Below are 14,825 nucleotides of genomic sequence, written 5' to 3'. Positions count from 1 at the left end.
AAGGGATAGCAGCAGCAGGTGTGTCATAATAATGGCAGTACCAGGCAGTACTGGGCTACAGTGAGCCAACTGTACCAGCCTGTGCTTCTGGAAATCTGTCACCTATGTCGAGTTGAAATGTACTACTAAAGTGGGTGTACGTCGGAAAGACTTTCTCGCCCGTGCGGCGCTCGTGCCGAGTCGGTGATTGCGGATTATTGATTTAATGAGCAATCTTTCGTCTCATTAAAGATGTTTTGTGCCTCTTCCCGGGGGAGGAGTAGGGGCCATAGTGTAGACCAGGCATGCCCTCCTGGAGCAGTACCTTCGCTCGTGCAAGGCTTTTTGTATGCTGCTCTCCGTGACTTTTAAATGGCATTTTTGAATGGTCCCCTTCGATATAAATAAAGGTTCTTCAGCAAAACCATGTGCAATAAATCTGTAAGCGGGAGCCGCAGAGTTAGCGAAACGGAAGCAAAGCAGGCACGTCGGACGTACATTTAGACTGAGCGTTATTATAAGCTCAGGTGCTCTAGTGAGGGCTCCGTTTGCCGGTGACGTATGCCATCTTGTTGCAGTACTGGTAAAAATCCATTATATCGTCGGGACGAAAAAAGCACCCCGCCACTTCTATATAACACCAGTAGGAACACTGCGGCCGCCATCACCTTTTAGAGTGGTCTACGGCCATAAATTGCATAACGACTTTCGCTTTTACCAGCTACAGGGTGCTAAATCTGTTTCAACATGCAGACATGCATGTTCACGCGAATCTCTTGAAGGGTGCAGTATGCACCGATAACCAACATACGATGGACACGGCGTAATGCTTTGGCATTAAAGTTATCCGATTGGTCCTCGATATCACAGGTTCACTGATCCCGTCGCACGTTCCGTATGTTAACGTTGCGACATAAAGCGCAACAAACCTACCAGCAACATCCAAGGAGACGCAGGAGGAAAACTTGCGGACGACACACGGCTTCGTCAAGAAAAAAATTTGAAGCATGACCAGCCGACACACGGCAAAATGCGCGCCTAGGGACAAACGCATACAAAACAAGCAAATCAACTTCTCCTCCATGGTACCTAGACAAAGGGGGAAATTCAAGGCGCAAACGCCCCCAGATTTTCCCTCTTGCACCCGACAAACGACTGGCGATTCCTCAAATGACCGTCTCGTGAGATTTACCTAGTGTAGTATAGTGTCGCCCCCTGCCAGATTTCTGTGTTATCATACATTTATGTTTCGTAGTAGTTTAGCTAGATGGCGCACCCCCTTCTCTCATGTGACGAGCTGGGACCAATCAGGAGGTGTCATCTGGCGTGTGAAGTCCTTTTTAGCAATAAGCAGCCGCGAGCCGGCTCAGTCCGTGTCCGGTTTTCATCAGGAGCAGTTAGCTCCGTGTCTCCCTCTCTGCGTCGGCGCTTGCCTGCCGCTGCCGACACAACACCTAGAAAATACCGTTTGCGTTGAATGGGAAGGGATGAGGAGCGCGGAGAAAGTTCATATCAACAAGGGACTGAGGCAGGGGTGCCCTTTATCCCCGCTGCTGTTTATGATGTACATGGTGAGGATGGAGAGGGCGCTAGAAGGAAGTACTATCGGGTTTAATCTCTCATACAAACAGGCAGGTACAGTAATAGAGCAGCAACTCCCAGGTTTATTTTATGCGGACGACACTGTGTTGCTCGCTAACAAGCAAAGTGATTTGCAACGTCTGGCTAATAAGGCAACAATTTAGGTTAGAAATTCAGTGTTAGAAAATCAGGTGTTATGGTATTCAATGAAAACAGTGAACAGACAGTGGAGATGCAGGGCCAAGAAATACCTCGGGTAACAGAATATAAATACCTTGGTATATGGATAAACGAAGGCAATGGATATATGGAAACACAGGAAAAAACCATAACAGTCAAGGGGAAGAGAAATGCAGCCATAATGAAGCACTGAGCGCTATGGGGATACAATGGGTACGAGGTTCTCCGAGGTATGTGGAAAGGGGTAATGGTTCCAGGACTTACTTTTGGAAGTGCGGTTGTTTGCTTTAAATCAGGGGTACAATCAGGACTCGACAGGAACCAAAGGTCAGTGGGTCGCCTCGCATTGGACGCTCACGGGAAGACTACAAATGAAGCTGTGCAGGGGGATATGGGCTGGACTAGTTTTGAAGTGAGGGAAGCTCGCAGTAAAATTGAGTATGAAGAACGGCTGAGGAATATGGAAGAAAGTGAATGGGCTGGGAGAGTGTTCAGGTATCTGTACAGGCAAAACATTGATTCACAGGGGGGGAAAATAACTAGGAAGCTTACCAGCAAGTATGCGGCCTGTGGGGTGGGCAACACAGCAACAAAGAAGGTCAAGCGGAAAGTTAGAGAGGCTGAATTAATCTCATGGGTGGCGGCAATTTTAAAAGAAACCTGCCATGAGGAATTAACACAAGAGGAAAAAACGAAATCAGGAAAGAAACTATTTATGATAACTCAAAGGGAAGCTCATTACTTTCCGAAGCGAGATCGGGATGCCTTAGAACACGCACCTACACTCTTAGGCAAACTTACACCCTTTGGCTTGCCCCTTCTGCCACACAACAATAATCGTTATCTGCCTTGATGCGTTTCCTTTCTTTAACGCTGCGAGCCCGGTACTTTCCAGTAACGAACGGCACGCCCGTTATCAGCATAGAACAGTTTACACCCTTTGAATTGCCCCTTCTGACAGCGCGCGTGCCGTTCGTTACTGGAAAGTTCCGGGGTCGCAGCGTTAAAGAAAGGAAACGCATCAAGGCAGATAACGATTATTGTTGTGTGGCAGAAGGGGCAAGCCGCAGGGTGTAACTTTGCCTAAGAGTGTATAAAGCGAAATATAAAAAGGAAGAAGAAGCATGTGTTTGCTGCGGTAAAACTAGGGAAACGACGGAGCATATTTTATTAGAATGTGAAGACGTCTACCCAGCGGTCGATTTAGGCACCACTGACCTCCTTGAAGCCCTTGGGTTCAGCGGGAGCAGTGGTAAAGCAAACAGGTCCGCAATAGACATTAGTAAGAGGCGATTGGAGGATTGGTGGAAGAAAAGTAGGGAAACGACAAAAGACGGAGACGTACAAAAGCACAGTTCGCAATAGGGCATCAGAAAATTTGGACGTGGTAGTTCATAGTGTTTTTTTTTCTTTTTCTTTGGTTAACCTAGGTAGGATATTAGGCAGCATAGTAGCAAGAGCCTGGTGGCGCAACCCTCCGCCCCGTTCCAAAGGGGACGCTCATAACATCCATCCATCCATCCAGCCTGTACAACGCCGGTAGAGCAACGCCGGTAGAGTAACGAACAACGCCGGTAGAGCAACAACTACCGGGTTTAATGTATGCGGACGATATTGTACTGTTAGTAGATAGCCAGGAAGATTTGCAAACTCTGGTTAATTACTGTGGAGACGAAGGAGAGAGTTTAGGTTTCAGTTTTAGTGCAGCTAAGTCCGGGGGGATTTTTTTCAACGATACAACTGATCAGGAGCTTACAATACAAGGCCATGAAATACCCCGAGTGGCCGAATACAAATATCTCGGGGCACGTATAAACAAAGGGCAGATGTACACGGAAAAGCACAAACAGTCTCTCATAGCAAAAGGGCGCGAAGAGGTGCCGGGATAATGAAGCATAGGTCATTGTGAGGGTACAACAGGTATGAGGTACTGAGAGATATTTGGAAGGGAGTAATGGTGCCGGGGCTTACTTTCGGGAATGCGGTCCTGTGTTTAAGGGTCGAGACTAGAAGTAAATCAGAGAGCTGTGGGAAGGTTAGCACTAGGTGACCACGGGAAAACCACAAACGAAGCAGTACAGGGAGATATGGGCTGGGCATCGTTCGAAGTACGGGAAGCTCAGACTAAAATCCTATACGAAAAACGTCTGAGCATATTGGACGATAACAGGTGGGCTGCTAAGGTATGTAAATACCTATACAGAAAGAAAGTTGACTCACAATGGCGGAAAAGAACTAGGAAGCTAACCAGTAAGTATGCCAGACACGAGGACGAAGAAAGACAGAGCATTAAAAGACAGGTAAAAATTGGATAAATTCAATGGAAAAGAAGCATAGTGTGGAACTATATCGATACTGGAAACAGCAGATCAGGACGAAAGCGGTTTATGATAACTCAAGAGGCAGTGCCCTACTCTTTGAAGCTAGATCAGGATGTCTTAGAATGCGGCGCTATAAAAATAAATTTAACGAACAAGAAGACACATGTACTGTGTGTGGTAAATATGTAGAAACAATGGAACACCTCATACTAAAATGTGATGGTATCAAGCCCGATGTCGATGCGGCCACAGTCACCCTTCCTGAGGCCCTAGGGTTCAGGAATAATAATAGTCATGTAAATAAGTATGCGGTGGAAATTAGCAAAAGGCGATTGGAGGATTGGTGGCTCAAAAGCAGAGAGGTGGCATAAGGTTAAAAGGGTAGGAAGACGTATTTAAAGAAAATCGAAAAATTCAATAACACACAACACAGATAAAAATAAAAGGCAAAATAAAAATCTCAGCATGGTGGCAACTGCCATCACCCCGTTTCAATGGGGACGCTCCTACCTTCCATCCATCAATCCATCCAGCCTAGGGCATAGAGTTTCGTACAAAACTCTATGGCCTAGGGTGCCTCAATGCGCGCGCTCCCCTCCGACGCCGAGGGGGCGCGCGCATCGAGGCACCCTAGGTTGGCCCCATAGAGTTGTTGGCCCGGTTGGCTACGGAAGCTTCCAAAGGCAGCAGCGCGCCGCCGACTCAATGCCAGTTTTTTTTTTTCTGCTCTCTGTGGGGCTAAATATTAAAAAAATAGCCTTTTTACATCGTGCACTCTGTAAAAAGCAGCTAATATGTGAATGAAGAGGACAGTGAGGCTTTTCGTTTGTGGCATGTTGTTTTATGTACACATGAAGAAAAGAATAGGACCGGTACAACGCCAGATTGATTGATTGATTGATTGATTGATTGATCGATTTATCCCTGTAGTAAAAATACATCCTCATAACAATGAAGAAATTCAGTACTTTGCACGTGAACGCGAACATATGCTCTGCACAACCAAGAAGAGGGAGGCAGCACCCCTCTAGATCATCTAAAACCTTCCAAAATATCTCTCCGCAAAGGCTTGCCTCACCCAGGCAAGCTGACACACTTTTGTTAGCAGTCTTCATAAAGTCCAGCATTTTTGGCGCCGGGTGCTTTAAGGAACCTTGCTTGAGACTTCTGCACTTAATTAACTGTCGCAGCCAACTGCTGGGATTTCAAAGCTTATGTCCGCTATGCGTAGATCACATGGTGCGTCCTTTCTGATTTTATGAATGACATATTCACAGAGATAATAAACAAAGTTGTCCTCTATGTTTCCTCGAGCATAAGTGTGCTCATCGCAAGCACATTCTGGGGAGCTGCTTGGCTCCAGGTAACTTATCAACGTCGCCTCAATGGCATTGGGAATACTTTTTCTTTATTTTTTTACTTGCAGGCTTCTCTATCGTCTGCTTGAATGTGTCGTTGACGCCGACGAGCACAAGGCTTGGCATACCTTGCACACTACCACGTAGCGCTGTTTAACAGTTGTATACAGGTTTAGAAGGCGGAATATCTGCGTGAAGTTGATTATAGTAGGATGGGACTCATCTAAACCGAAGGAACGCACTGGTCCAATGAACTGTTGAAAAAAACATGAGTGAGGGAATCTCCCAGCAGACAGTGCAATGTGAATGCAGTCACAACAAATGTGAAACGTGTGCCTTACCTCCAGTGGATCTTGATTTAACTTGGCTGTCGAAACACCGAGCGCATCTGGACGCGGCAGATCATCGACAATGTCTACATCAGAGTTACTCGCAGCGACTTTGTCGTTTGTTGTGATGCAAAAAGCTTCAGGTTCTTTTGAATTGCATTCTGTTTTGTCAAGTTTAGCAGTTCAAAAATATCTTTGATGACCTAAAATGATTGGTGTAACAAGTTTATAGCCCTAAGGAAATGCGCACGAAGTTCAAAGGCGGTGGTCTGGTACACTATTTCGTCGTAGAATGCTCGCAAGTTTTTAATAACGCACACAAAAGAAAAACAGGAGTGAAAACAGACAAAGTGATAGTCAGGAAGGGCGCTGCACCCTCCCTAGTTATCACTTTGTCTCTTTCTCGTGGTTTTTCTTGTTTCATTGCCGTTTCATTGTTCCATTGCAGGCATGTTTGCTCACAAGGCGAGCAGTATTGTCCTGGCACACAAATAAGAAACACGAGCAAAACGTGGTACGCTGCTGCACGCATCGGCGTCTCTGTCCGCCCGCACAAACGTTGCTCGCACCGCCCGCCTTCGGGCCGACATTAGGGCCGACAGTGTCGTGCGCGCCACCCCGAGGGCGCGACAGAAAGGGGCCAGGTGCCGCGGCGGAGTTCGACGACTGAAAATAATCTTAACATTGGCTTGTGGTGCATATTATCTGATGTCGCCGTGTCACGCTGGTCTGCTTTCACGCCCGCGTATATGTTCAAGCTGTCTGCTACTCCCAGGATTCTTTCCACTCTTGCAATGCTAGTCGTAGCATGAAATAGCCTCTTGTGAATTTTGCTGTAGCCGTTTATGCCAGTAAGTACCATCCTCTTCAAGCACAACAGTTTTCATTACTCGCAGATGCCCGGTTACCAGTTGCCTCATATAAAATGCTCCACATCGCTTCTGTGTTACGTCGTACTCAACAGTTTCGAACTTCCAGAGCGCAGAAGGCAGTGTCACGTTCGTGAGCTCGTTGAGCACAAAGTGTGTAGCCCCCGCATATTTCATAAGTTCCTTCTTCCAAGCCCAACTATGCTGGCCTCGCGGATCGCACTTGACGGGATCAAAGCGTCCGCTGTCCAGCTAGATAACGGGTCGAACGCAGTTGAACATTTAAAACAAACTTTAATTACACTGAGGAGGTCAAAAAAGCAAATTAGAAATACACAAAACGTTCAGTTTTAGCCCCGTAAAAAAGTGGTCCGGTCTCTAGGGCTGGTGGGGCGAGTCTGCCCGTCCCGCGCTTTTCCAACCGCAGTTTCCATCCCCGTCGCCGCCCCCAGGCCCGGGAAACAACACCCGACACCCCGAAGCGTCGTCACTGGGTCACTTCCAGGAACCGAACGGAGGGAGCGGTCCCTTTCTTTCGCGCACAGCTGGGAGTCCGCGGGGGGCCAGTGAAAGAGAAAGCAATAAAAGTAACGAAGGCTGGCTCCCCTCTTGAAAGAAAAGTCCGGCCGTGCATTCGCGATGCGCACAGAACACTCCCCGTCTGGTGTCTTTCGTTGTTAAGACGCCACCACTATATCACGGTCACAGCAAACGCACGACTTCTGTTGTTGGTCGGAAGAATGTTTTCACAACCCCGTCTTTGGCTGTTTTCAGCTCGACCTTGCGCACCCTTCCATCTGCGCTGGGCAGGCTTCGTGTAATCACTCCAACGGGCCAGTCGTTGCGGGTTGCTTCTTTAGCCCTAAGTAGAACGACGTCGCCTTCTTTGAGGTTGGGTTTTGCTGCTTGCCATTTTCGGCGTTGCTGCAAAGTAGTGACATACGTTGTGCGCCAGCGCTTCCAGAACTCGTCAGCCAGGTTTTGCACGAGACGCCAATGCCGTTTGTAGAGGTTGCTTGTATCTAACTGCCCAGTTGTTACAGATGCGCTTCCGTGTTTTTGGGTTAAGAGTGTCGCCGGAGTTAGGATTGTGGGATCTTCGGGGTCAGACGAAGTAGGAGTTATGGGCCTGGCATTAATGATGGCCGCAACTTCTGCCAAAAAAGTTGCGAGAATGTCATGCGTGAGTCGTTGATGACGTGACTGCATGAGCATTGAGTCAAGAATGCGGCGTGCAATGCCGATCATCCGCTCCCACGCACCACCCATATGGGACGCGTGCGGTGGATTGAATATCCATTTGCAGCCGTTTCCGCTGAGGAACCTGCCTATTTGTGAGCGATGAATGCCCTCTGCGCTGATTCCAAGTTCTCTGCAAGCTCCGATAAAATTGGTCCCGCAGTCAGAGCGTATTAGCTTGATGGGCCCTCGCACGGCTAGGAACCTTCGCAAGGCATTAATGAAACTCGACGTATCCATTGATTCGATCAGCTCAATGTGCACTGCGCGAATGCCTAAGCAAGTGAACATAACTGCCCAGCGTTTGCTGTTTGCAACACCACCTCTCGTTCGGCGAGAGGCAATCATCCAGGGACCGAAAACATCGATTCCAACATTCGTGAAAGGAGGATCTGTGCTGATTCGGTCTGCCGGAAGGTCAGCCATCTTCTGGTCGTGAAAGCGCCCTCGCAGCTTCTTGCATGAAATGCATGCTTGCAGCACAGATGAGATGCACCTTTTACCTCCGACGATCCAATACCCAGCAGCTCGTACGGCTCCTTCTGTGAAGTGTCGGCCCTGGTGTTGCACGCATTCATGGTGGTGGCGCACGAGAAGCGTCGCCACATGGTGCCGACCCGGCAATAAGAGAGGGTGTTTCTCATCGTCTGGAAGGTCGCTTCTGTTCAAGCGGCCGCCGACGCGGATCAAGCCGTTGGCGTCTAAGAATGGGTCAAGCCTTCGAAGCGAGCTTGTCTTGTGAACCTGCTCTCCTCTCTGGATACAGCATATCTCTTCATAAAATGCGTCCTGCTGTACTGCGCGAATGATGACGAGCCTGGCTTTGGAGAGCGCCTCAACGGGAGCTACCTCTCCCTGTGATGCGTTCTTTGCTCGATGGGCAACCTGGATCAGACTTGCTACAGCACGAGTGAGAGATTTCCAGTTCGAGAGCCTACGAAAGCGTTCCGCTCCGAGTCGCTGTCGCTTGCTCACCTCCGTCGCCAGAGTGCAGACTTCAGGGCGTATTTCTTTGTCTTCGTCAGGATTTAGGAGGATGAAGCTCGACGACCGTGCTTCCTCTTCTCGTCGTGAGAGAAAATCAGGTCCGGACAACCAGTTCGTGCTCTTAAGCTGTGCCGCTGGAATCGCTCTAGTGGCGTGGTCTGCAGGATTTTCGTCAGTGTGAACGTATTTCCATTGTTCAGGTTGCGTGCTGCTACGTATCCGCTGCACCCTGTTGGCCACATACACGTAGAACCTTCTTGTTTCGTTGTATATGTAACCCAAGACCACTTTGCTATCCGTGTAGAACGTGACCGAGTTCGGCTGGAAGTCCAATTCTCGTAGTATAGAATCGGTCATCTCTGCAGCAAGCACTGCTGCACACAACTCAAGCCTTGGGATGGTGTGTTCTGGTTGTGGAGCAAGTTTGGCCTTTCCCATGACAAATCCGACGTGTCTGTTTCCTTGCTTGTCAGTCACGCGTAGGTATGCCACCGCTGCGACGGCCCTTGTGGACGCGTCTGAAAATACATGAATGTCCCTACGTTCGGCTTCAAGCGTCGAGACTGGCGCATACGTTCTTCGCACGTGAAGGTGCTGTAGTGTCTGGAGAGTGTTCTTCCACTCGTCCCATCTCTGCTTCTTCTCGTCCGAAAGCGGCGTGTCCCAGTCATAACCCTTCGTTACGAGGTCACGGAGAAGGTCCTTGCCTTGAACCGTTATTGGAGCCACAAACCCTAGTAGATCGTAAAGGCTGTTGACGGTCGACAGCACTCCTCGCCGCGTATATGGCCTGTCCTGACGAGGAGCCCTGAAGACGAAGCTGTCGTCGCCTATGTCCCACAGTAGACCGAGACTTCTCTGCGTAAGCGACGCGTCTGTGCCGAAGTCGAGGTTCTTCAGTCCTTGGGCGTGGTCCTCTCGAGGAAATGCATTCAGCACATTCTGCTTATTCGAAGCTATCTTGTGCAGCCTTATGTTAGCTGTTGCAAGCATTTTCTGCGTTCTTTGCAGCAGACTAATGGCATCTTCTTCGCTCGGAAGAGACTTAAGCGCATCATCGACGTAGAAATCTCTGTCAACGAACTTCCTGGCATCTTCACCAAATCGTGGGGCAGCTTGTTGGGCAGTCCGTCGAAGGCCATACGTTGAAACAGCTGGCGATGGGCTGTTGCCGAAAACGTGAACCTTCATTCGGCACTCTATGATTTCTCTGGAGATATCGTTGCCCTTAAACCAGAGGAACCTCAGGTAGTTCTGATGGTCCTCGCGAACCATGAAACTGTAGAACATTTGCTGGACGTCCGCTGTAACCGCAACTGGTTCTTGCCGGAAGCGTATCAAGATCCCCACAAGGTTATTCGTCAGGTCAGGGCCGGTCAGGAGAACGTTGTTCAGAGATACCCCTTCATACTGAGCGCTGGAGTCAAATACGACTCGGATTTGATCAGGCTTCTGGGGGTGGTGAACGCTGAATATGGGCAGGTACCAACATTCTTCGTCCACGTGAAGTGGTGGAGCTTCCTCTGCATGACCCTTGATGAATAGCTCGTTCATGAAGTTCACAAAACGTTCCCTTGTTTCAGGATTTTTTCGCAGGGTACGCCGTAGCGAGAGCAGACGAGACAGAGCTTGTTCTCTGTTGTTCGGAAGCCGACTTCTCGGTGTGCGAAAGGGGAGAGGGGCGACCCAATTGTTTAATTTGTCATGGGTGAATTCACTATTCATTATCTCGAGGAATGTCTTGTCTTCCATGGAGAGAGCACGCTGGTTGTCAAGTTCTGTTGTCTCGAAAAGATTCGGGGCCAGGGTGTCATCCAATGTTGCTGCCAATCGTAAATCTTTTGAGACCTTATCCGCAGAGTAGAGGATCGGCGCCTCCCTAACAAAGAAATGTCTTTGGCACGGCTCAAAAAGAGATGGTCGCCCACTGTCCAGCACATGGGTCTTAAACACGTTGACGCTGCCCGTTTTCCGCGTTCGACCAACGCAAACGTCGCCGACAATGACCCATCCGAGGTCGAGCTTCTGAGCATACGGCGCGTCGTGGGGTCCGTTGATTGTCTGACGAACCTTGTGAGCTCTTAGGATGTCCCGGCCAAGGAGGAGCAGTATTCCAGCCTCCTCAAGAGGCGGAATGCGATTTGCTACAGACTTCAAGTGCGGGTAGTGCTTTGCAGCGTCAGGCGTTGGAATTTCATCTCTGTTTTCTGGAATTGCCTTGCACTCGAGGAGAGGCGCAAGAGGGAACTTAATTTCGCCTGAAATGCTCTGCACGAAAAAACCATGAGCGACTCTTCCAACCACTTCTGTACTGCCGGAGCAAGTGCGGAGCGTGTATTGCGTAGGTGTCCCCTTCACTCCGAAATCGTTGAGGAGTTCTGGCCTAACCAACGAGCGATTACTCTGATCGTCAAGAATCGCGTACGCTCTGACTGTCTTCTCAGGCTGAGTCTCATGGGTCACCTCTACAAGGCAGATTTTAGCACACGACTTTGTGCTGTTGCCAGCGTTTGCCACTTCAGTACGCCTAGATGTGACTCTTTTTTCTGAGTCATCTATGGTACTGTCATCAGACCCACTAGCCCTTGACGGCTCTGAGGTTGGTGATGCTGGGTGAAGCGCTGTGGCGTGGTCGGCGCTGTCGCATATGAGGCATATCACAACTGCCTGACATTGCCACTGCATGTGGTTCTTGGATGAGCAGCATCGTAGGCAGATCCCTTGCTTCTTTATGAAAGATTGCCGCTCTTCCAAGGTTTTGTCACGGAAGGCGCGACACCTTTCCAAAGGGTGAGGTTTCTTGTGATATGGACACCACCTCTTCAAGTCCTTCGATTCAGGTTGCTGTTGGTTAGCAGTGGCATATTGATTAATCTTGGCAGAAGCAGGATCCACTTCTGTTTTTCTCGCTGATACAGATGATCTTTGCCGCGTGGTCTTGGTAGCATTGTCTTCCTTCCTTTGATTTAATTCAGACGAGGCATCTTGTGGATGCAAGATGAAACTCGGGTCGTTCCTCATGCTGGCCTGATCTCTAACAAATTCGCTAAAGAAAGAAAAGGGTGGGAATGCAGTGTCGTGATCTTTCTTGTATTTCGACCCCGCCGACATCCAATTTTCTTGAAGTCCAGATGGCAACTTCGAGACAATATTGTTGACCCCTCTTGCGGTATCCAAATAGCCAAGACCGGCAAGATACGGGTCAGTTTTCGCAGCCTCGAGTTCTAGCAGGAGGTCGCCAAGTTCCTGGAGTCTGGTATTTTCCCGGTAAGATATCTTCGGGAAGTCTTCCAGCCGCTTCAGTAGTGCATCCTCAATTGCCTCAGGGCGCCCGAAGACGTCGTCGAGCCGTTTCCACACAACGTTCAAGCCGGTTGAAAAGTCATCGACATGCACTGATTTCAACCTCCGAGCCTGACGTGACGATTCAGGGCCAAGCCATTTGATGAGAAGGTCTAGCTCTTCTTGGGCAGAAAGACCTAGATCTCTGACAACACCCTTGAACGATGATTTCCAAGCATGAAAGTTCTCAGGTCGATCATCAAACTTGATAAGACCGCTTGAAACAAGATTTTTGCGGCACAGGAATTTAAGCACACCGGCTAGCTCGGAGCTTGAACTGTTGTGTGCCGGGGCGTACACAGGCGGCTGCGGATCAGCTCGTAAGTCCATAGGACGACTCGTAGCTCCAGCATGCTTATAACGTGGGTTGTTAGGGGCAGCATGGTAGTCAGGTGGCCGTTCATCAGCTCGCAGACACATTGAATTATACGCAGCTGTGTGGGCACCCGGCGCCGTGTGAGCATTGTTTACGTCACCGCTAGAGTTGGTGACAGCCACCTCAGTTAACACAAGCGCAGAGTTGCGTAGGGCTTGCTGCTCATCGATATAACAACTAGTCTGCAGCGTTCGGTCCACAGGAGGGAGCGTGCGCATGCTCTCCCCGCCATCCTGCTCCACGGCTGCCTCGAGCGCATTCGCCTGTGCGTTTGCAGCTGCCGCTTCTTTTTCATGCTGCAAAATATCCAATTCAGCCTCAATCCTTGCCTTCTCGATACGCATAGCGGCCTCTCTGCAACCAAACTCTGCTCTGGCCCGGACGGCTTCAGCTTGTGCGCGTGCTTGTACGGCGGCTAGGCTGATTGTTGACGAGCCCGATCGTCGTGACCTCGAAGAAACGCTTGAGTGGGCCGATAGAGAATGCTGCGACATTACCTCTTGTAAGCGGTCGCGTTCTCGTTCTGTCGCCTCACGTAATTTGTCGCTCACAGTCACATAACGATCTGCGTCGATTGCTTTCTGAAGTTCTAATTCCTGCTGGGCTTCAGATCTGCTCGTTTTGGCGAGGAAGGTAGCGTATCTGGCGGCGACGTGCTCGTAGCGCTCATAGCTTGCGCGAAGCTGCGTTGCGGCGTTGTTAACGTCTTCCTCTTTTGCACATGACACTTTGAAAATAGCTGTCTCCACGTTCCTCCAGGCAGCGTCTATTCTCCGGCAGTGCTCTTCGCGGCTCGTTTCATACGTTTCTTTAGCTTTCATAGAAAACGTAGTTGCTCTATGGGATCGAATGTTTGCCGTAGAAGCTTCATGCTCTCCTGTCATAACTTGAGACGTTTCAGGCGTCAGCTTGTCCTGATCCATTTTGGCGTGCGTGCTTCACGACGTATCTCACTCAAAGCGGACGTATGTGGTGAAGCCTGCTAAACTGCGCGATGAAATTTGAAACGAGCCCACCTTGTCGTTGCCCTGTGTGCCGTCAGCTGCTCAACTTGTAGGCGATGCCATGTCCTTGCAGTAGGCGGATGTCATGGTCAAACCGAAGGTCTTGCCGTGCGACGTATTCCACTGCAGCGGGCTTTGAGTTGGCGGCCGATGGCAGTCGACTTCACTTTTTTACTATGCTGGCCTCGCGGATCGCACTTGACGGGATCAAAGCGTCCGCTGTCCAGCTAGATAACGGGTCGAACGCAGTTGAACATTTAAAACAAACTTTAATTACACTGAGGAGGTCAAAAAAGCAAATTAGAAATACACAAAACGTTCAGTTTTAGCCCCGTAAAAAAGTGGTCCGGTCTCTAGGGCTGGTGGGGCGAGTCTGCCCGTCCCGCGCTTTTCCAACCGCAGTGTCCATCCCCGTCGCCGCCCCCAGGCCCGGGAAACAACACCCGACACCCCGAAGCGTCGTCACTGGGTCACTTCCAGGAACCGAACGGAGGGAGCTGTCCCTTTCTTTCGCGCACAGCTGGGAGTCCGCGGGGGACCAGTGAAAGAGAAAGCAATAAAAGTAACGAAGGCTGGCTCCCCTCTTGAAAGAAAAGTCCGGCCGTGCATTCGCGATGCGCACAGAACACCAACAGCAGGTTTGAAGTTGAAGCGCTGTCACTACAAGCTTCGCCCGATGTACTTGCCGGTACTTGCGCTCGTTCTTTTGGTGGACGTCGCTTTCGCTTCACATTTTTTGGCTTTCAGATGTGCTCAGGCAGCCCAGGAAAGAGCCGAGGAAGTGCGCCGGGAACAAGCATCCATTTCCCATGAGAGAGAGAGAGAGAACGAAACTTTTATTTTCCGAAACGGTAAACCGAGTCAGAACCCGGTTCACCCTAGGTGGGAGGATTCCTTATTCCAAGAACCCTCTGGCTTGGGCTGCCTCCTTGGCCCGGGCGACGAGACTGCGTTGGTCGTCCAGGTCATCGGAGGAAAGCTGGGCCTCTCACGTTTCAGTTGTATGGATCTGAGGTGAACTGGGGCGCTCTTTTATTGCTTCTATGGGGCGGCTTTCTTTGGAGTCGTCTTGTGGAGCTTGTGAGGTAGGGTCTGCGGCTTTGTCACGCAGTGGGCAATCCTGGACCATATGTTGCAGGGTGTCTGGAACGTTGCAATGGGGGCATGTGTACGAGTACTGCGTAGGATAGTCTGTGCATGATTATTCCGTGCACGTAGGTGTTGGTCTGTAGGCGGGGCAGGATGACTTCTTCCTCTTTG

The 14,825-nt window shown here is 49.9% G+C and overlaps 1 protein-coding gene across 1 annotated transcript; it reads right to left on the bottom strand.

Moving 5' to 3' along the window:
- Window positions 1-7,319: 7,319 nt before the first annotated feature.
- LOC126538347 (uncharacterized) lies at window positions 7,320-12,905 on the bottom strand. Its single transcript, XM_050185203.2, has 2 exons — window positions 8,832-12,905; window positions 7,320-7,541 (listed from the first exon to the last, which is right to left on the bottom strand). Exons 1-2 carry the CDS (start codon window positions 12,903-12,905, stop codon window positions 7,320-7,322), a joined length of 4,296 nt encoding a protein of 1,431 aa, XP_050041160.2.
- Between the last annotated feature and the right edge of the window lie 1,920 nt (window positions 12,906-14,825).

Source organism: Dermacentor andersoni, chromosome 4 (assembly GCF_023375885.2).
Source record: "Dermacentor andersoni chromosome 4, qqDerAnde1_hic_scaffold, whole genome shotgun sequence".
NCBI classification, from domain to species: Eukaryota; Metazoa; Arthropoda; class Arachnida; order Ixodida; family Ixodidae; genus Dermacentor; species Dermacentor andersoni.
Note: the sequence above shows the minus strand (reverse complement) of the source record. Positions and strands in the feature narration are given on the sequence as shown.